Genomic DNA, 23,164 nt, shown 5'->3' with positions numbered 1-23,164 from the left:
GATTTTTGCCTGTTGCTATTACTCTGCTCCTGCAGATGTCCACTATAGCTAGCAAATCTCAAGAGAAGGTGTAAACAATCATTACTGAAATGTGATTTGACTAGGTAGGTTTTAGCTTGAGCTCACTTCATTTTTTCCGGCTGTGTTTTATTGTCTATAATTGTCATCTGTTAGTATTCCGTATGATCTCTCTTCCTCAATGATGTGCATTGCTTTTATAAATGATTGCTTTAAAATCTCATGATAAATAAAAAAGTTCAATTCTCTTCTCAGTGAGAAAGATTAGGAAAACATGGATGCCCTCCAGCGCTCTATTTAAACAACATTAACTCAAAACCTCCAATCCTATTGCTCAATTAGACTTGAGAAATGAAGAAATAGGCTCTTGTTTTGTAATACCCTATGAGGCACTCATATTTGTGATTTTTCAAAATTCTTGCAAAATCTTTTTCTGTATTTTGTCTGCATGGTAATTTCACCCAGAAGGAAGTCACTTCTGGAATGAATCACTCATGATATAGTCATCTTCTCATCACTATCTGTCAATGTTTAAAAACAAACATGTGAGGTGCTAGAAATGTCAGCAGTTTTGCTTATTGAGTAACACTCCTGAGCATTCTTTTGAAATTTAAAATACATTTTTTTAATGGATCTACCAGCATGAGCTATAAATTCAAGTTAGGCTGAACATAAATTCAAGTTAAGCTGAATATAAATCCTTATTAGAAGTAAACATATCAAGGAATGTTTTCATTCTCATCTTCTACATCTCAGTACACAGAAGAGCTCTATAATGAAGTGTTCCTGGTGTTGGGCCAGGAGCCAGGAACATGGAATGCTTGCCCCAGCTAAGGGACTAGTGTCCTACTTGCTATGCTAAACCAAGTGATATCTTCTCTGCATGTAAGTGTAAACCATTTTTACAACCATTATTAATAAGCACATAAATGTCTGTTATTATTTGTGTTGATGCAGACTGGGTATGATGCTAAACCACCTTATGATGGAGGAGGAAACAATCCCTAGCCATTCCTTAGACTTTGCATTGTGCTTATCAGCAACATTAAAGCCCGTAATGTTGATAAAGAAAATGGGTCGGGTAAATCCTCAATGTTTAGAGAGCCAATCAAAAATAAATGTGAAACCAGTATAGGTTTATTCTGAGTGTATTAATAATTCTTACTTCTTTCAGATCATGGAAGTATCATTACTGGAACGTGCATAGAAAGGCATCTGAAAAAAGAGCAGAATGAACAGAAAATAGCTGCTCAATACACGTCTTTAATTACATGATTATGCAGCTAAATCATTCACAAAATAAGAGTAAGCAAATGGAGAAAATGAAACTTTTTTTGTTGTTTCTTTTTTAAACAATGCTTCTGATTTAACTTTATTTTTAATGCATGGTAACCAATAGTAACCCATGTGTTCCTGCATAAACCAACTTATATCATGCAAGACGCTGTTTGCACTCATGCTCATAGAACAGACTGTGCAGAGGTGGATGTGGAATTTAGTTCTGATAACAGGGTAGATGTATGATACATTAAGAATGTAAGTGGCAAACTAAAGTCTCTATGTCAGCTGAGTAGGAAAATCGTCAACAAATGTTCTGCAATTCCCCTATGGAATTTATTTGTTTTGATGGATTTTCTTTGGTGATTGGTACTATCAGGATGGCTACGTGTCAGGGTATATGCTTAATCCATATAAGCATGCGAGCTTCTGGGTAACGACTGTCAGCACCTCTACTCTAAAATGCACCCAGGCAGGATTTCTCAACTCACCCCATGACTGTTTAACCTGGAGAAAAGGAGGCTCAGGGGAGACCTTATTGCTCCCTACATCTCCCTGACAGGAGGTTGTAACCAGGTGGGGGTCAATCTCTTCTGCCAGATAACAAGGGATAGCACAAGAGGATACAGCCTCAGGTTGCACCAGGGGAAGTTTAGGTTGGATGTTAGGAATCTTCATTGCAAGGGTTGTCAGGCGTTGGAACAGACTGCCCAGTCACCAGCCTGAAAGTATTCAAGCCATGTGGATACTTGGGGACATAGTTTAGTGGTGAATGTGGCAGTGTGGGGTTAATGATAGAACTCAATGATTTTAGAAGCCTTTTCCAACCTTAATGATTCCATGATTCTGTGCCTTTACCCTCCTATGCTGTATTCTAAGTCTACTTATCAATGCCTCTGCTGTTGTAGTAGCCTTGTATTTCTCTGCACTGCACAGTGATATAGGTAACTCATTCTCCACGGAGTCATGGCTTGTTACTATTTTCTAAATAAAACTCTGGTTGTACCATACAGGAAGTCAAATAAATTAGCCATAGATGTCTGGTCAATTAGATAAATGGCTGTGACAGCTAAACCAAGTAAAACGAAGCTGTGGACAGGTCAAGAGGAGTTCAGACCCTGACAAACCTCTGTCCTGAGGCCATGCAGGCTCAGTACAAAACAGTGGCTGTGGGGGGTTGCTGGGCTGCAGCTGCAGTTCACACATGGTGCTTCCAAAAATCATGACATAAATTGTGATGCAAAGCTGCTACATCTTACTTGCCTATTTATGCCCCACTTTTCCAAAGACAATTTCAAAAAGAAATGCTGAGGTCTTGAACATTTTCTAAAAAGCTTACTTTGGATATGTAGTCCATAGAAAGAAAATCTCACCGTTCAACTAGATTCAGTTATCTTACTATATTCAGCTTTATATGAAAGAATTTCAGAATCTTTTTTCTGAAAAAATGGTCAATTGTTTTAAAGGTCCTAACTAATAAATAATATGGTGACCCTGTAACTTCATTTTAGTGAGAAAAAAACTATGTATGGGCTCACTCCGTGTCTTATCTTTTTTCTTTTTCTGTCAGTCTTCAAGAAGTAAAATGTAAGGCACATAACACGCAAATTCTACCTAGCTCTGAAGTTTTTGACACTTGAGTGGGCTAGGAATAATGATCACTGCAAAGCCTATCTTCCCATCCCCTGCATTTGAATGTGACTATTAAGGCTCGTCAAAACACCAGGAAAGTAGGAGCAATTTCTATTCTGTACAAATACAAACATACATCTCCCAGAATTCTCTTTTTCCTCCACAAATATTTTGGCATACCTTTTTTTACTCTCATCAACATTATAGAATTTTACTTTATAAATTTTCATTGTTCTGATTATGGTCAGAGAAGTTTTTCCTTGTAAAAGGAATGAAAATTTTACAGAGAAAGATACTAGAAACTTCTTTTATAAGTAGATGTTATTCAGGGCTAGAGGCTGGATGCCTCATGACTGTAAAAGAGACCAAGAATAAGAACAATAACCAAGTACAAGCAGAAGCTATGAGTGGGTTTGATTATCGTGCATAACTGTCTACAAGGGTCAGAAGTAGTATGGATGTAACTGCAGACATATTCCAAAAGCATTATTTTGAAACACTGCTTTGGGAGTCAAGTTTATCCAGCACTATTACCAATTTATTTCTGAAATTTCTGGAGAGAAGAAACCATATTAAGGTCTAAGAGATGTAGGCTCGTGTGACTAGAGTGTCAAAATATGTTTAGCAATGGAATAATAGAGGATGCTGAAGATGCCACAGAGAATGATACAAAGTCCAGAAAGACATACACTGGTAAAAATGTTCCCTTCAGTTCATTATATAAGATTATATAAGAGGATTTTCTTTTCTCCTTGTGTCCTTATCTCCTGCAGCTCTGTTCTGTGGCTAAGTCAAAGGATCCACTAAATGTGCTGCAGAGACTGTTTCGGTGGAAAACCTAATTGTCCATATATTCAGGCCACAATGTCCAGTTCCTCATCAGGTTTCCTTGGCTCCATCAGAACTCTGAAAAGCACCCACTATGGCACAACAGCAAGGAGCCTTAAAGGTGAATCAATATAAGACCAAGCAGGGATAGGCAGATATTTCCATCTGGCATTACTAAGTCATCTTGGATTAATCCATGGCCAGCTGTGGGGTCTCCTTGGAAGACATGTAAGCACCAGCTACCTGTGGTGTCATTTATGGAGATTGCATTTGTTGTGAGTGTTGAAGCAAGGCCTACAAAGGAATTTAGGGTAGGTGTACAAAGCATTATGGCAACTTAGAAGAGGCTCATTGGCAAAATGCAGACAGTTTCAGACCCCATTTTCTATAATACAGAGGAGGCACCATGAAGCTTCAGAGATTTTGTTGCTCCTTTATGGATCTTACCCAAACTACATATTCAGGAACTCTTTAAAAACAAGTCTTTTCATGACTTCAGCAGATGTCAATGGGACTATCAGGTGAGAATGGGCACCTTCAAACCCCTAAAATTAATGGGAGATGAGCAGAAGCTAAGGATGAAAACGTTTTACTAATCATGGCATACCGACCACATGGATAAATCCATCTTCAGTTTTCCCTTGCTACAGATCCAGCAGCTTTTTATGAGCTACAGACTTATGCAGAATAACTGACAGGGTATTGATAAGAAGAAATTCCACTGGAAGCTACTGAAGTAAAACTTTGTTTACAATTTATCCCCCTGAGATCCTGGGGAATTTGGCAAACACACCTCAGTATAATTTGTTTAATAAAAAACAGGTGCTATTCTAAGCTCTACAGTTTTCCAGGACAGATTACCAAAGAAATAATTTAGAAGAGAGGACATAAATGGAATACATTTGCTGGCAAATGTTGCATTTTTTATCTTATATCTGTCAGATTTTCCAGGATTATGCTTTCCATAGTGCCAGCTGCTCAGTATTTTGATCCTTGTGCAGAAAACCATGTTGGTAAACATTTAAACACAAATGAAAGTATTTTCCTGGATAAAGGCTTGAATGCTTAAAACTTTGCAAAACCGAAGCCCAGCTTAGCTGCCTCAGCCTGTTTTCCAAGGTGTCTTTGCAGACATGACATTTTTGTTAAAGAAACACATTGTTTACATACCATTTGGAACTGTTGCTCGTTAACTAAAATGAAAGGTCCTATTTAAAATATGCGTTATTTATGATTGGAGGCCATTTGACTATTAAGCTTCTAGGTTTTTCATTAAATTCTTTCATAACTATTTTATTGAGGAGCTCATTACATATCCAAGTAATGATTGCAGATAACAAATGTTTCTCATTTTTTTAGTCTGAATATATGCTGCATTGAATTTACTCACATCTGTGCTTATCTACTATGGAGAGATGAAGACAGAGCCTTGAGGATAGTAATAGAAGAATTTATTTCACAAATATAGTATCTTTTCTCTATTTTTTTTTGCCTTCCTTAACAAATTGCATAATTAAAGCTGGTAACAATTTTCCCTTCTAGTATTCTCCAAGAGCCTTCATTCAGAACTTTTTCAAAGTTAGCATAAGAGCTGAATTTCTTGGTTTCTGGCCAAAGATTAATTTTATTTCAAAGCCTTAAATAAAATCCACTCTTCGAAATCAGTAAGGCTAAAATTATTCCTATTCCCTTTAAATATCAAATCTATATATGGCTTGTATTCACACATATATTCCCTAGATGACAGAATAGTAAATTTTAGAACTCATTATAGAAATAATCCTTATCAAGAGGTATACCAGAGTTAAAAGTCGTTGTCTATTAAGTGGTTAAAATGCATTAAATGGGTAAAACTAGTGGTTGAAAGTGGTTGAATATTAATAGCAGGTAATTTGGAATTGCTTAATTTAATTTCAGAGCAATGAACTCTCCCTGGAGGTGCTGGTGGCATGTGCTGAGAGGAAAGATACACCATCCTCACTTGGACAAAATAGCAGTACCTTAGATTTGTAACCTTTTGACATCAAGGAGGCAGAGCTGTGGATCTGGATCACAATAACCAGTGCAGAGAAGAGTATTTTCATGTTGTTCACTATTGATTCTTAAATACGATTTTTGGAGCCTTGTTAGTAGTGCTGGACAAGGAATTTATTAATTTGGCCCAAAGGATTTGTCATGACTTTAATCTCATGTGCTACATTAGAACTTTATTAAGGTTTTAAGTAATTTAAAGTGCATGCTATAAGTCTTTAAATCAGCTTAGTGAGGTTTTTTAACATTTCCTTTAGAAAACAGGAAATAAAATGAGAAAAGACATTGTTAATGTATTGTTGATTTTGCCCCAAAGAGCTTACAAATATCCAATATGTTTATTCAATACAACGTGGTCTGTGATACTGGTTAATTATCTGGCTTCAGTAAAACAGTAACAATATTTGTAATTGCATTCTAAGGACCTCCAAGTATTTCACTGCTGGTAACCTTCCCCTCTTCCAAATTCTCACCTTCCCAGAAAATAGTGACTTCTTTACTCCATTACGAAACAAAATTTTAATACTCAAACACGTTTGAGGCCTAACAGGGCAGAGGAGCAGAATGCATCCTTTAAGTTACATATAAAGAAGCCAAAATGTGTCTTTTCATTATTCAAATTCAGCTACTAAGACAGTTCTTGGCAGTGTAAATATTATTACAAGGGTCACACACCCCATCTTCTTTCTGAAGCCACGACCAACTTTCTCACTTGTGTTCTTCTTCAGGTGCAGAATGTCTCTGGTCTCTGACTCCCAAAACATATACCCAGGTTGTCTTCACTTCATGCAAATGGTTCCTTGCATTTCTCATCTTTCTTAATTTGAACATAATAACTCATCTTCCCAATCCCTTCACTTGTTTTCTATAGCATAGAAAGGCTTCTTGTCACTATGTTAATAATGTATAATTCCAGTCTTCATAATTCGCTTCCAGACCACATTCAGTGCTGCCTCTTATTCATAGCAAGGGTACAGCCTTCCTGGACTCATAGCTGAAGTGCTTACTCCTTGAATTAAGTAACTCTAAGGGCTATCAGTAATTCATCTAAGAAGGTCAAGCTGACTGTAATTTTAATTATATATCAATTATTTTGTGGCATTCTTCATTCACTGACATTTGTGTGCTTGTTTGCCTTTCCTTTGTTTTATCTTTTTGGGCCATGGTATCACAGTTGTCTTGAAAATATTGTCCATTCCCAAAAATAAGAATGAGCTAATGATTTACATATAGAATTATGTTGTTGATTTTTGGAGGGTCAGGTGATTCTTTTTCTGAACAGAAAGTCAGTTCAAAAGCTTAAATTTTGGAAGAATGGCTCTCAGGGTAGAGGCAATGACCGGGGTAGCAGAGGGGAAAAGCTGTTGTAAACTCCTTGCTAAACTGTTTTCTCTTGCCTGCTTCAGTATCTGCTGTGCACTTGATTTAAGCCCTTTTAGTGTTAATTTGTAGTGTGAAGTCTTTTGTGTCTTCAGTTTTTGAAGAGGAGAAGCAGAGTACAAACTCTACTATCCTTCCATGGATGTACACAAAATGTCCAGGAGATAACTGATCATTGTGTCTGATTATCATGGGCGCATCTCATTCTGCTTTGATGACACGCTTCTCCACCTTTAGCAAATATATGCATGGTTCAGTAGGTCCCAGAAGTGCATCACTTAACATATTGACTAATACATTGATTAGTTTAGTAAGGCTTTCTAGCATTATCTGATTAATTGCTCTTAATGGTTCTCTTTCTCCTTCTTTCTCCTGCTATCTCTTTTACTCTCTCTTGAAAAATAATCTAAGGGAATTAAATGAAAGTGGAATTTAGTGGATAATCCTCAATCTGTTGCAGCAGGCAGAGTTCTATTTGAATCTGAAGATATCTTGCTGCAGATTAACAAAAGCTTCATATGACCAGAACATGCTATTTGTGTTACACAATATTACATTGAGTCACTAGTGAAGGAAAATCCTCATTTTCTCATATCATCCACTTCTTTGTTGGGGGGAGGAATTCTGGCAGAAGATTATTATGGCTATGTATGAGATACCCCTTAAGCATTTCTCATCAATGTATAGAACCAGAAGTATTTTTCAGCGGAACATAGAGCATTCAAAAAGTTGACGAAGATAAATAGCTCAGAAAGAAAGGTAGCCTTTAATCTCAAGGGTTCATATTAAAGTCCAAGATGACACTCAGCAAAAAATACAATTTCATACATAACTACCTGCATCATTTGGAAAGAGTTAATGCAAGCATAAAAAGTAAATAACTTCTTATTCCATTCTGCCCAAAAGATCATTATTATCTTTCATTTATTTTAAATAGCTTTTTTACATATATTGACCTTTTATTTCTGATAATAATTTGTGTATGATGGTTTAGGTATGGTAAAAATGTTTTTTTACCATAATGTTATGGTTTTTTACCATAATGTTAATGTTTTGCTGGCTGTCTGCAAACAGATTAAGTTCTATCTTGCAACACTAATATTTAGTTTCATACACAATGGTCAGATTTCACAGCTAGGCCTACACATTGTGGTTTTCTTTACTGAATATGTGTGAAAATGTCCTTCCACTAGATCTGAAAAAAATAGAACTGATCCTCAAGATATGAAAATCTGTTTTAAACAATAGTTATTTTCTTTATTAGTGGTGATCTGTTGCACTAAGGTTCTTGTATGATTTACTGAATTTCTATTGCCTGCTATCACTTTGCAGTAACCATAACATAGTCATTACTCTGGGTCAAATTGGTGGTACTTTGCATCTGGAAGCTGCCAATAGCAGAGGATAAGAGCAAAAGATAAGGACAGAAATATCCCTGATAAAATCTCTCTTCTTCCAGAAATATACAGCTAGAGATTTCCTATAATGAAATGCTATCACTGAGTTTACTTGATTTTAAAATATTTTTCTTCTCTTTGAATCTATATAAATATTTGGCTCTGCATCACCTCACTTATTAAAAAGAAAAAACATTTTCATAAGTTTTCGGCCAGGGATAATATGGTTGCATGCTCTATGCCCTTTATATAAGAGAGAACAAGTAAAGCTGCTGTAGTCAACTATTTCCCTGTTGCTTAGGACATCACATGAAAAAAGATTATGCAGCTGAAGTAGTCATTTACATGGGAATACCTTCATATTTGTTACATTTCTCTTCTTACGCAGTCACTGGTGGTTTTCATCAGCATTAAAGCCTCCTTTTTTGACAGCAGTGTTGTGTTAAAAATATTACTGTTATATAAATAAGAGGATATCACTGTGTCTCAGACTGAATACCCAATATTCAATCTGACAAGACTCACATATTAATTTTCTGTCACAACTATACAAATACCCCAGAGTCACACTAGATGTAATCCTCACTATTCTCTCAATAGCGTTCTTCAACCTACTACCATCACCCCTCTTTTACCTCAATTTGTCTGAGGCAGTTGGCAGGTGTTGGAACTTGTGAATATATGTATCTCCCTCTACCCACTCTTTTTTCATATGGACGAAAAAAAATATAGTCCTTTTGTAAATTTCCCACATTCAAGGAGATGGTTACACATTCTGATATAAATTAGATTCTAACCACTTCATAAGAAAAAGTTAAAAACAAGTAATATTATTTTCTGTTTTGCTGTTTTCTTCACTTTTTAGGTTAATGCAAAGCTACATTTCTTCTTAATTGGAAGAATCAAATAAGCAGGCTGCTTCTGGGCATTAAAATAGGAAACCAGACCCAATTCAAACAGCAAAACCCCTACTTACTTCACCTAGAGCTCTTCTGAGGCAAGTGCTCACCTAAATAAAATGCCTATGAAAACATTACACCTCCATGAGTATACACTCTAGGTGAATTCAGACTCTCACGCTCTGCTTTTTACATCATCATGACAATTTAGGCTATAATCCATTATTACAAGGAAGCATGCAGTGAATGCTAAGTTTAAAGTCATCAGAAGTCACTCACCAAACTGATTCTAAAAAGATCAGTATATCTAGAACGGACACTTTTCTGTTCCTTTTTCATCTCTCCATCACCTAAACTATCTCTTTACCCTACTTTTTCTGTATTGGATATTTTCCCTAGGGGTAGTTGTAGTCCCTAATTTCATTGGTGCTCAATCAGTTTTAGTCCCATTCTATGAGACAGGATCTTCCTTACTAAATAATAGTTATAGTTACCTGACTATAGTGATGGGCTCTTTTTTTCTGGAATGTATGGTTCTTTCCTTGTACTTTCTGCAGTCTTTTTAATTATTGCATAAGGAACATATCTTGTTCTAAGTAAACAGCTTCGTGCTTTGAGCCCAGAAAATTTATATCTGCTTCCAGTGAAATTATCTGGATGTCCATTTTTTAAAATGAAAATGAATACATCTCTTTCTCCTATATTGTCTAAAAACCTCCCTGGTGCTTGTTCAGAACTTTCATTCACAGAAAACAGCTCATTTTCTATAATGGAGAAATTTCTTTTTGTCCAGAGGGCCAGGAAAGGACTTATGTGCTACTTAAGATCAATTTACATTAGAGTCTGTGGGCTGAACTGGAGTATAAAGTTTTAGCTGATCATCTGTACAGAATAAAAAAGAAGAAATGAAAGAAAAAATACTTAGAGATACTGTAAATCAGTTAGCTGGAATGTAGACTGAGAGCTTTCTGCAAAAGCATTATGCAGTGTAGGAAACACTTTTTGAAGATCTTTACTGAGTTATAATTTAACTTTGGGTGATTTCCCAGTTCTTAGATGAGCACAAAACTACCTGTAAGGATCTATACTGAGTATGCCCTGGCTTTTCCTTCAGCAGTGGACTGACTTCAGTGGAACAGGGATTACTGAAAGGATAAAAAGTGGCCTGTCATGTCAGAAGATTCCCAGAACTGCTGAGATTTTCAGCATTGGGTGTTGGATAGGATATTGGCTTCTTAGTAGGCAAAACTGGGAAAATGGACAATTATATCTTATTCATGTTAAAAAAAATTATATTGCAATAGAAATCTGTTTCAAAAAAATACAACACTAAATAGGGTATGGAGCATGACAATGAAAAAAACCCTCTTCAGCTGTGACATCCTGTATAAGGTTTTGGGGGCGTTTTCTTAATCTTTGTATTTAGGTGTCCAGTCTCTTTTCAGTGGTGCCCAGGAGTTATGGCCGTGAACAGAAACACAAGAAGTTCCACCTCAACATGCACAAGAACTTCTTTATGTTAAGGGTGGGAGAGCCCTGGAACAGCTTACCAGCGAGGTTCCTGAAGTCTCCCTCTCTGGAGACATCCCAAACCCACCTGGACATGTTCCTGTGTCACCTGCTCCAGGTGACCCTGCCTTGGAAGGGGGTTGGACTGGATGATCACCAGAGGTCCTTTACAACCATAATGTTTCAGTGATTCTGTGATTTTCTGAGCTTGAATTCACATTAGTCAAGCCCCCAGCTTCCACTTTGTCCTTCACTTGCAGTCTTTTACAAGTCACTGCCAGTTTCACACAAGCAACCTCTTTTTCTCCATTAAAGTTTTCTGTGAGTGGGGCTGCAGATACAATGGTTTGCAAAGCTTCAGTTCAGACTGCACCAACAGAGAACCTCAATACACTCCAGTTATCCTGATGAATGCTAAAAAATAAGCAATCAAATGATCACCCTAATAGAATGTAGGAATATATATGTAGGAATACATATAATGTTTACAGCTGGAGTAGCTGATGTTCACTGTAACAAGGGGAAGGCTAAAGGGTACTGAGCCAGCTTCAAATGAGGCAGTGCATCTCTCTCTGCAGAACAGTTCCAGGCAGAGGTATTGACCTTAAAACTGTCTCTGCTTTAGAGCTTACTTGAATGTATGTCTACACGGTACTGTAAAAAAACAACCATCCCGTAAGTATGTGCATCTGTTACTTGTCACCTATGTCTAATGCTTTATCTAGTAATTTAATAATTCATTATTCAATTCACAATTCAATTCTTTATTGGAGAAAGTGGTCGTCATTAAGCATATAGGAGTTTAATTGTACTAGGACTGAAACTTGGAAAGACTTCCCCTTGACAAGATACTTGTTTCTTTCTGTTTCAGCCAGTCACTCCTATTCTTCCCTTTTAAATTTTTGTGCAACTGTTACAGAATTTAGTGACGTATGTCAATAGAGCCAATGCAGCATAAATGAACAATGCAAACACAATCCAAAACAACAAGATACCTTTTCCAGATTACCATTAGTCATGAACATTTTAAACCCTAAGGACCTTAAAGCGTGATTTGGATGGTCATGAAAAAGACATATAATACGAATAATATGGAAAATATTATATTAAAAGAGCAGATTAATTTCCTAATATATTTTTACTTTAGTTAGTTTCTATAGTTTTTTATTACCAGCTTTCACTTCTTGTATTTTCAAAGATTCAAACTTTCTGAAAGACATCTAACATTGCTTTCCATACTCATTGGAATATTTTGGAACACAGGAGTTTTGGCATGCAGGTTATGTTTAGGTGGTTTAATCACTACAGTTAGTTAAAGCATTGCATCCATAGTCCTAAATCATATATTTTCAAGTGGGGAAACAGTGATTGTAGTCTTTTTTTGCCTCATCATGTTATTAATAATAGAATTTAACCTAATTTTCAAATCTACTTTAGGTCATTAGTTTTGGTACTCTTTTTATGACAGTAATAGTTGTTCTAAGTTTATGTGCCAGCATTACAGCTCATAGCAGTCAGGAATGCAGCATGGCTATGAAAAACACATAGGCAGAACTTGTTCCCCTGACATGCTCAAGCAGTGCAGGTCCTGTGTCTACACAGCTTTAGCTCTGCTGATACAAACATTGGAGTATATAAAATATTCAGTTTCATGGTATCATAGATAAGGGTAAAGTCATCTTTTAATAGCACTTAGATCCACATCTATTATATCATCTTCTTTAAAGGAGACCAATCCTTGTGAGATGAGGAATTGTCTCTTGCTGAGCAACTACCTATTCCAGTAATGGGACCTCTGGCTTAGTGTTAGTGTTATACACTGTGTGAAAGCATTGGAAGTGTATGAATTACTATAGCTGCAGGATTAACACCAAACTGATATGAACAAGTTTTACGGTAATTCTAAGTGACTGTCCATCTGAAGGATATTATTTTCATCCTTGTTTTTATATTGCATCATTTACAAGAGCAAAATAATCTTATTTACACCCATGTTCAGTAATTTACCAATATAAAGACATGTACTCACTTAGGCACTAGACTATTTTGATGCTAAAATGATTGCTTTATTTATGGGGTCTTTTTGATCAGTCCTGACAGTCTTCAATTTTAGGCATGTAGCTGAGCATAAAAAATTTTCTGTGAAACTACTTGGGCACAAACAAGTGAAAAAAGAAGACTCACATTTCCCATCTGAACATTAATTTTCACTGTATTATGTAGCTTTTGCTGGCAATTTGTTAAAGCTCTGCAAAAATAACTGTTAAACCCCATATATAAATAGTGTGCAGAGTACAGCTTTAAGTAATTTTGAAACTTTACTGTTGAGTTCTATTACATGTACTATTTTAAATACATGTTATATGTTCAATAAGGACAATCAAATAATTAGTTCCAATTAAGCCACATCATGTGTACAAATATATTTTTTAAAAATAATTTTAAATTGTCTCTTGATCCGAAGATTTTTAATGTACAATTTTCAGAAATTGGGAGCTTGTTCTGACTAATTTTCCCTGAACACAGCTCCAAGTCCATGTGATGGACTGCACACTGCTGTTACACTAATCTAAGGGGCAAGATGAGGAGGGAACTTTATGCAAGAAGTTTGAAATCTAGTTATGAATGCTGAGAAACCAACTGGAAGAAGGCACTTCCTAAAACTCTAGCATGCCCAGTTGTAAGGATGTGTTTTCTGCATTTAATAAAACTGATAGAAATTCTGTAAAGGTAAAATACCTCAGTGTTATAAAATGACATTTTTTCTGAATTCATTCATGATTTACTGAAGTCAATGGTAGAATTTTAGCTACTTCCATTAATGCCTGAGTGGTGTCTTAACTTTCCTCTTCTTGCTTCAATCTTATAAATATTAATGATTTTGCAACAATTTCTCTATATAGTTTTTTTTATATTAATAAAATTCAACTTTTGCACAGTAACATTAATATTTACTTTGATCAGATTCTGATTCTAATATTTACTTTGATTCAGATACTTAAACTTCTGTGTGTATTCTGATTGATAGCAACACATTTATTCAGATGTTTAACATAGAGCACCTTTGTTAGTGTTCAGTTGGTCCTTCAGAATTTTAGTGTCCAAGAAAATTGACACACAATACAATAATATTACCCTCCTTCTGAAGTGTTTGATGAGTTTATAACAGAGGGAACTTTTCATCTTGGCTATAAATAAATGGTATGTAAGTTTAACTTTTATAACTCTGTCTTGGTCCTTGAGTTTCTAAAACTAATAACAAGGCTTCTTCCAAAATGAGAGGAAGGAAAATGTCCTGATTGTTAGAATTAAAATCATATATGCATATTGACTCATTTAAAATGTTTCTGTAAAGTACCAAGAATAATTTTCCCTTTACTTGTGGCTATTATTTCTCAGTCTATGATTTAGTCTTTAAAATTATGAGGTCAGGAAGCTGTCAGAGAAAACCATCTTGGCTTTCAGATAGTTGTGAACAGAATATAGGACTTTTTTTCTGACAAAAATCTTAAGTTGTATTATGAAGAGTTTCTTTTAAAGCTTATGAAAAAAATTTGGCAAAATTCCTCTCAGGCGATGCTTTTCTGAAAGATGAGTGAAAAGAAGTAAGTGTGCTAAAATAAGTATCTGGGATTATTTTAGTGGAAGTTTTATGTCAAAATAATATGAAAGCCCGTGTCATAAAATCCTGTAAAAATTGAATTTTCTATTTCTGCATTCAGATAGTAACCATAACTGATTCTATAAAGGTCAAAAATACCTCACACCTGTCTTACTCTGAACATCAAAGTACCCTCATGATAGGCTCATAGAGTTTTATCTCATTTTCAACTCAATTTTCAACCATTTTTAGTTTCTTCTCAGAGGAATTCTTTATAATGTTCTTTTTGTGTGAAAAAAGTTACTTGAAAACCTAGCAATTTTTCTTTTCCCCAGCCAATCATTTTGGCCTTTTATTTGGCTTAGAACTAAGATCCTATAATTGCAGGTATAAAGTCCGATTTTTCTTAAATAAAAACAAAAATTAAAAAAACCAACGAAACAAACAACAAAAAAAACCCAGAAAGAACCCACTTGTTGGTATGGTAGTGTCGAGGTAAAAGGAAGGAAGGAGAAAGAAGGTAAATTTGAGGAGCCTGTGTGAATCCAGCATTAGTAGTAGCAAAGAGAGTGGGCACTAACTTCTCGAAGGTATTAGTGACAACATGTCTTATGCAGCTGTGGGGAGCAGTCTATTGCCAGTTGAAAGGCCACACACTTTGCCGTGCAGAGATACCTTCTCATCTAATTTGTTAAATGCACAGTCTACACATTTTTGCAGGAATGTCTGCTCCAGCACAAAGCCTGGCGCTGCAGCAATTCTCCCGCCCTCCACTTTCTGCTCATCCACATATGAACTCATGTTTCCTGTGCTGTTGGGATTTTTACCCCTTTCCATTTCGGTGCATGATGCACATATGCAGCACACGCCGGGTGTCTGCCAGCAGAACGCGTCGGGCGTGAGGGGAAATGCTGTTGGAAACATTCAGCTCATGTGAACCCGAAAACTATCGCAGCCCCTGGAGAGCCGCGGCTGCCAGCACGGGAGGGATGTGCGGGTCCGGGGGCTGTGAGGGACACGGGGGGATGTGAGGGCCCCCGGGGAGCTGCACGGAGCCGGGGTAGCTGGGCAGGACCCGCATCCCTGTCCTTGGTGCTCAGCCCTGCCCGCGCTCGCCGCCGCGCAGCCCCGCACAGCCATGATGGGGCTGCTCGCTCCGGGAAAACAAGCAGGATTGAGCGGACATTCTGCCACAAAACACAGCTGCCGTATAACTCCATGCACCGGAGCAAGAAATTAATTCAGAAATAAAAGGCTTCATTAATATGGCTCCAAATTCTATGAACACCCCGGCATGTACCACCATCACACACGCGCTGCTCACCCTCCCTGTCCATGTCAGAGCGACAATAATTGTAGGAGAAATAAAACATTCTAAGATCTCAGCTACTAGGCGTAGATGAATGCAATGCCACTATCTAAACCTCTGGCATTCTCACGACAGCTCAGCAAATTTGGAGATTCTTCACCCCCCAGCCCTCCCTCTCCCCCCACCCTCCCAAACAGAATCAGAAAGAACATCTTACCACTGGATGAGAGAGAGGAAGAGAAGTGCCCACACCATCATTTTGAGAGAAAATGCAGGATTCAAGAATGCAGTGCTCCCCAGGATTGTTGGATTTGGAGGAATCATCTCTATTCCAGCCCCCCCACCCCCCACCCCAGCTTTTTTCCCCCTTTCCTCTCGGTTGCAGATGGATCCGTCCCCTTCCTTATTTTTTTTTTTTTTTTTTTTGGTAGTAGTTCTCCCTCCTCCCTACCAGGTCCCGTCAGTGGGATGAGGCATTGCGCCCAGCTGCAGGAATTAATATGCAGGGGGAGAGAAATTAGATCTGCACAAGCCCTTTGCAGATATAATCAGAAAACGTCAGCCCAGGCAGCAGGCAGCAGCTTCCAAATCTAGAGGAATAATATAATTGGGAGAAAAGGAAAAAAAATGAAACCCAAACAAAAAGCGAAAATCACAGACACTCACAGAATAAAAACAGTCAAGGAAAGGAGCACATACACACTTACGAAACTGCTGACACACATGCAGCAAAATCCAAACAAAAATAAAGCAACAAAGAGTAAATGGGGGGGGGGGGGGAAGAAAAAAAGAAAAAAAAGAAAGAATAAAGCAATGGAGATTCTGCGTGAATGCAGATTAACTGAGGTCAAAGTGGAAATGATGCACTCTACTGCAGCACAGATTAACACATGCGTGGTGTCAGCCAGGGTGCTTTTTAACCTCTGATTACACATATGCAGGCAGCCTGGATTTTCATTTTGGAGCTGAGAAGGATTTGGCAGGCATAAAAAAGGAGATTGGAAGGAAAAGCTTGCGCTATGCTGCTGAGCATCCTCATTTTTCTAAACAGTGTGGAAATCGTGATTGCAAAGGGGGAAAAAAATGAAAGGTGGGATGGGAGAATGGAAAAGGGAGGGAGGGTTGTTGCTAAGTAACTCGGGAAATGGGGAAAGCAGCATTGGTGGAGTCAGTATGAATGAGGTGATTTAGTGTGTGATAGGATTAGGGAGAATGTGCAAGGTTTTTATCTCCCCTCCCCCTAATAAAATGAGGCTACACAGACACAAGAAACACTTCCTGGCCAGAGGGGAAACACTAGAGGACTATGAAATATGAACACTGCCAAATTTTGGAACCAGAATCCCAATTTCCATTGTCCAAAAATGCAATTTAGTAACAACTAGTGGAGTAAAAAATCCAGGGAATCTCATGATTTCCTAAAGTAAGAGCAATTCAGTCTAAAATAGGTACTTGGACTACAACCTACAATAACATCTTTTTTACCTCCCCCATTTTTTATGTCCAGATCGAAGTAAATATAGACAATAACAAGCCTACCCAATTTCATTTATGAACTGGGAGATCAGGCAAACTTAATCATCAGGAACATTTTCTTTTTATCCCAAGCCCACTTTTCTAAAACTTAAGGGAGAAACAAATAAATAATTATCCTAAAGAAAACTTAAATGATGGGAAAGTTAAATGTTCCCAATAAAATAAAAGCATAGAAATTTCCCACCGGACTTAGTCTAGTTTGAACCAAATTTTACCTTGGATTCTGCTCAAACCTTTTGATACACTGGACAATTGGTTAGTTCCCAATGTCCAAAAGCAGAATGAAATTTATCCATCAGAATTACATACAGTAGTTGCTTTCTCAGAGTCTCTAAAAACATAGATCGAGCCTTCAGCCATCAAGTTAATTTTTTCTGTTTCCAAAAAAAAATGCATTTAACAATAATCAATAGATCAATATTATTAGTTGAATTAAATACCCTTTGGTTCCTGTATAGTTCAATGATTATTGGAGCCAATACCTAACACAGTCACTATATTTTTATCATGTTTACAAAGTAACAACTTGCAAACCTGTTACTTAATATTTCCAGTCAATGGTCTTATTGTTAATTAATCCATTCCACCACCATGTGAAATACAGTCTCTTCAGTGATAGAAAGTTAAAATATATTTTAAATACTCTCCCCATATCTGTTTTCCTCTTAGTGTTTATTTTATATATATATATATGTATGCATGTTTAAATATCAACATTTGCTCATGGTTCAATTCATTACCTGTAAACATGACACTTCTGTGATTTTATTACTGTAAGCTATCTCATCAGTTATCACAATATTCCTTTGAAGGATGAAAATGCTGTGTATATTTCGTGAGGAAATCAAAATTGTTGCTAGGTAAGAATTTGAACTGTACAAACACTTATTTATTCTCTTGGCTACAGCAAATGTGTCTGCACAAGCATGTCAGCTTTACTCTGCACTCTTTTTACTGAGAATTTGTTCTATTAGCAAAACCTTCATGCCTGAAAAGGGCTCCTGTACTTCCTACAAAATTCTTATGCACTTTCATTCCAGAGGGTCAGCTTGTTTTTCTTGCTAACAGAGGCAAGAGGTCTGCAATAGAAAAAAAGTCTGCAGGTGTAAAAGCTTGAGAGAGTTTTCCAGGCTTCCCATCACATAGATGGTATGTCAAAGAGAATTGGATACTTTAATACTAATCCTTGATTGCTCAGAGATTATTAAGATGTAGAGACCATTGAAAAAATTATTCCTGTAGGTACTTCATTAGCTATAACTTCTATTCACATTGTTAATTGGATATCAGTGGATTTTGGAAGACAAGCATACTCTGATGATTGTGTAGATTCTTCTGCATATTAAAACTTGCATCACCATATTATGATAAATTTTTCATCCCAGACGCTTTGACCTTTTTTTAAATTTCAGCTGCCTACAATTGACATTTAGGCATTTACTTAGGTGTAGTGGTAATTAGGATCTTCGACCTCTGATACAGTCAGTGGACCACACAATGGCCAGGTCAGGTTTCTGAGTGCTCCTAGATAAGATCATTTCACTGTTAAAATACTTGACCCCAATACATAAAACTTATCCACCAATAATGAAGCAATACCAATTTTGGCTCTAAGTAATTTTAAATGTAAATTTGTCCTTGCAATTCTTTGCAACCTCGGTCTGAAGGAAGGGAAAGTAAATTCACATTCTATGCTTAAAGAATTTCATTATTATATTGCACTTAAAACCTCTGCTAGGAAGAACTGCTGTAGAAAACAAAAATGTGCCAAACTCTTTTCTCTCTGAACACACATTGTCCTTGAAGTACAGTGCTCTTTCTGTGCCCACAAGCTCTATCAGACACTGATGCTTTAGGATTCCATCATAATAAATTATTACAAAGGATCAAATTTACATGAGGACACTGTCTAGTGTGCAATGTTTTCCTGATACTTTTGTGTGATAAACCATAGTAACTTGTCCCTGTGCACAAATGTGGTATCTTCACAACAAATAATTTCAAGTTTTTGAAAAAAAAGTCTTATGAAGAATAATTAAACACAGAAGTCATTGTTCCAAAAAATGCATTCTGTATCAGACGAGAATAAGAGTATCTTAGTTAATTTCGCAGGCACCTTGTTCGTTAACAAGGGTGGTGATTTCCCTATGTGTCTGTATCCTTAAGCCCAAGGAAAACATGGTTTTTCCTTATCCTAAAATTATTCATTTTCTGTGTGTCAAATATTAGATCACACATCAGAAAGGAAGAAGAAAAAGATACATGTAATAAAGGAAATGCAAAAGTAGGTGTTACAAAATATGCATAAAGTCAAAAAAGGACTCTCAATGTCAATATCTTGCCAGATTGTCTTTTATCACATGTTCCTATCTAGAAGTTCTTTCTCTTTCAGCTTGTTGTTCCTTGTGCTACTTTAGAAAAAAACAAGAAAACCACCAAAAATAAAGTGCTAATTACACTCTGTCTGAAATGGCACATGATTTGGGTAGAGGTAACTGGTTTATATGGGTCATGTTGAGGATGCTTTCTTAAAGCCATAAGAAGGAAACATCTGGGTAATTAAATTTTCTATAATTATGCTTTATGAGACTATTTATTGCATATCAAGTATTGTTTTGATGCTTATAAAAACACATTAACTACTGTTTCAAGTTATTCTGAAATAAAATATCCTAGTTATAAATAAAAATACTTTTGAACTGCATGAATCCACATATTTATAAAAATAGCTTGTATAAAGCTATATATAAATATATATTTTATAATAGTAGTTATAACTTTGATAACATTTTGCCTTTTCAAAGATTCTTGTAGCATATTTTAGCCCTGGGTAAATGTCTTAATTCTGAGTTCCTGAGAAAAATAGCATACAATATAAAGCATTTTTTGGATGGAATTCTAGGAATTGATATAATCTCCCTTTTTGGATGGAATTCTAGGAATTGATATAATCTCCCTTTTTTTCCCCATGGTCTATCTTCTAACACATTTTCTGGTCAAGAACAGATGTATAGATGTATATTATAACATGGAAAACCTAAAAATTAATCTATGAACACTTCTAGGAGAAAGGTAGGTCATGGTTTTACACATTTTTTACTGTACATGTGTGTTCATGGTTGTGCATGGGAGGATTTAATTTAGAATACCCAGACACCTAGTTGTCTTTTAATCCATGTGCTCCAAATACAGTGAATCTGTGAAGGAGTTGTATGGAGGTGGGCTGAACAAAAACTGTACTAGGTAAGTGCTAGACTAAAATCATAGTTTAGAGATAATTATTGACTGAATCAACATGAAATCTGGACCTTTCAAAGAGCTTTGTAAACCAAGTCCAATGCCATTATTGCATCTACATAAAAACATACATTCATGTCTGTACCAAGTAGATTAACTCAAAAGTATAGCGCACAGTGTATCCAAATATAATCCTGTCTATTTTGCCAAATGTACCCTAAATATAACTGTTACAGTATTAAAAAACAGTGCCATCTTAATATTGAATCTCACTGCTACTTTTCCCTGGTAAATATTGCATGGAGTCAGAAATATTGCCTATCATTGTGTAGAATATAGATGCCACAGAATTTCAAATTAGGACTCAAAGATAAATATATCTAATTATCTAACTGAAAAAGTATTGTTTAAGCATTATTTCAATCTGTTTATATGGAAGATGAGCCACTTAAACTGTCAGAATAGAAGAAAAAGAAAAGACTAAATAAGTTAAAATAGAAATTCTTTCAAGAAACCCTTCAAGCTGAAGCCACCTTCTTAGAGTATTCAACCCCCTGCATTTGTTAAAAAGCCAAAATCTTGTGCTGCTTAGGAAATTATTATTTTCAAAGAATTACTTTAAAGCTTAGTGATTAAAATTGAGAAGTGTTTCTTAAGACAGACATACATACAGTGATATTTCAGGATTTAACACAAAGTGAACATTTTTACAGATAGATATTATTCAATCTGTATAACCAGGTTTCTGTTCAAAGCAATTGCTTTCCAAGTATTTGACTTAAAAGAAAAACTTCTAGTAGCCTAATACAGCTGAAACACAGCCCTAAAATACTCTGTTTGCTTACATGCTTTGATCTTGTGATAAAACAGTAAAGAAAACAAGTTGTTGGCTAACAGCTAACAGTGTGCTTAGATTTACAGGCTTCTGCTAGGAACAGACTTACCAAATGCTATTTTGTACTGTAAACATCTAAGTTTTTGTTATCACAAAACTCTTGGAGCAAACTGCATTCCCTATCCTCCTGCTACTGACCTGATGAAGCTTCCTTACCCTTTCACATTACCTAGAGGGCCCAGTTCCTTCACACTAAATTCTTATGTGAAGAAACCAATGCTAAGGTACTTTCTGAGAAATATATTATTTATTATTTTTTTCTGAATGTTTTTATTAATGCCTCGGAGAAGTTTCTGCTTTACAAGAATTTTGAAGAAGCACGATTTTGAGGAGTCATTCATTGATGTGTATTCACATATATCAGTCTCATGTGCAATATTCCACATGGTTTATACTAAGAGCTTAGATCTAAACCCTGTGTTCAAATTACAGCTTCCTCCTCATACTTGTCTTGTGCTGAATCTCTAAGTTTAAGACCATTTCAAAACCATTCCAGGAAGCCAGACTCAGCTTCCTGTACTCAAGCACCAGCCAAAGAGAAAAGAAGAATGCTGGAGTTGTCCACCTCTCACTCTTGAGGCTGAGAGAGGGTGGGCAATGCTGGGCTTCTTTCTGGGGGGATGACAGAATCTCTGTATGAAGGAACAAGGGAACCCTTTTTACATAATTTGCACTTTCAGTGGGACAAGTTGAATTCTGTTGTTCATAAATATGATTATTACCCGTGACCATTCAACCTACTTTATGTCTCTTTAGCTTGTTTTGGATATTCACCCGCGTGTAACTTGTATATTTTGTCTATTTACTAATAAGAAAGGAAGAAATACCATGTGCACAGTCAGCACTAAATACCAAAGGGTCTTTTGACTCTTTTCAGTACTATGAAGCTCTGAGAACCGGGACAGAGAACACAAAATCTCTCTAAAAACCTGTCATAGAAAAATGTAGCATCACCAGGCTGAAGCCTGAGGCCTGGGTACGTTGTTGTTGGGATGTACACAGGGAATTAGACAGGCAGGAAGGGATGGCATGATATCCGTTCATCCAGCTCCTACTCAAAAGAGGTGTCAGTGCTGATTGAATTTAAATCAGACCTTGCTATTCAGGTCTAGAAAAGTGTCAAGGTTAGAAATTTCACAACCTCTCTGTGCATTCTTTCTAATCTCTAATTGTGCTGACAGTGAGTCATTTGTTCTCCCCCTTTGATTAATGGCCCTTATCTCTGTCACTACTTTCTGCCCCTCCTCTTGACCCCAGGGAGCTGCTCCGTGTGCAGCCACTTCCATGGTCCTCTGGGGGCTCACTTATGTTTATCAGTTGAATAACTATACAATTTCTTGTCTTGAAGCCCCCAAAAAGGACACAATGGTCCAGATGTGATCTGATGAAGGCCGGATAAAGGTGAGTGACGATGTCCTCAGGTTTGCCTTCATCCCTGCCATGACTCCTGTTTCCCTGTCAGTCAGTCCCCAGCACTATTTGGGGAGGGATTAGTTCATGCCATATGCAGAACTTTATAGCTATTCATACTGAATTTCATGTTATTCCGTCCAAATGAAAGCTCTCTGAATGGCAGCCCTACTCACTCATTGACACCATGCCCTAGCTGCAGTC

The 23,164-nt window shown here is 36.6% G+C and overlaps 1 protein-coding gene across 2 annotated transcripts in view; it reads right to left on the bottom strand.

Annotated features, from left to right (window-relative positions):
* The window catches only part of GABRG2 (gamma-aminobutyric acid type A receptor subunit gamma2), a 65,255-nt gene extending 48,327 nt beyond the window's left edge, over nt 1–16,928 (bottom strand). For both annotated transcript variants that reach the window (XM_088173824.1, XM_014877337.2), the window contains exon 1: nt 16,100–16,928. In XM_088173824.1, the coding sequence (XP_088029950.1) occupies nt 16,100–16,206 (107 nt within the window). In that variant the 5' untranslated portion in view covers nt 16,207–16,928. The remainder of the gene's footprint in view (nt 1–16,099) is intronic.
* Nucleotides 16,929–23,164: the final 6,236 nt, after the last annotated feature.

The sequence above is a fragment of the Sturnus vulgaris genome, chromosome 15, assembly GCF_052056855.1.
Source record: "Sturnus vulgaris isolate bStuVul1 chromosome 15, bStuVul1.hap1, whole genome shotgun sequence".
Classification (NCBI taxonomy): domain Eukaryota; kingdom Metazoa; phylum Chordata; class Aves; order Passeriformes; family Sturnidae; genus Sturnus; species Sturnus vulgaris.
This window is presented reverse-complemented; position numbering and strand designations above follow the sequence as displayed.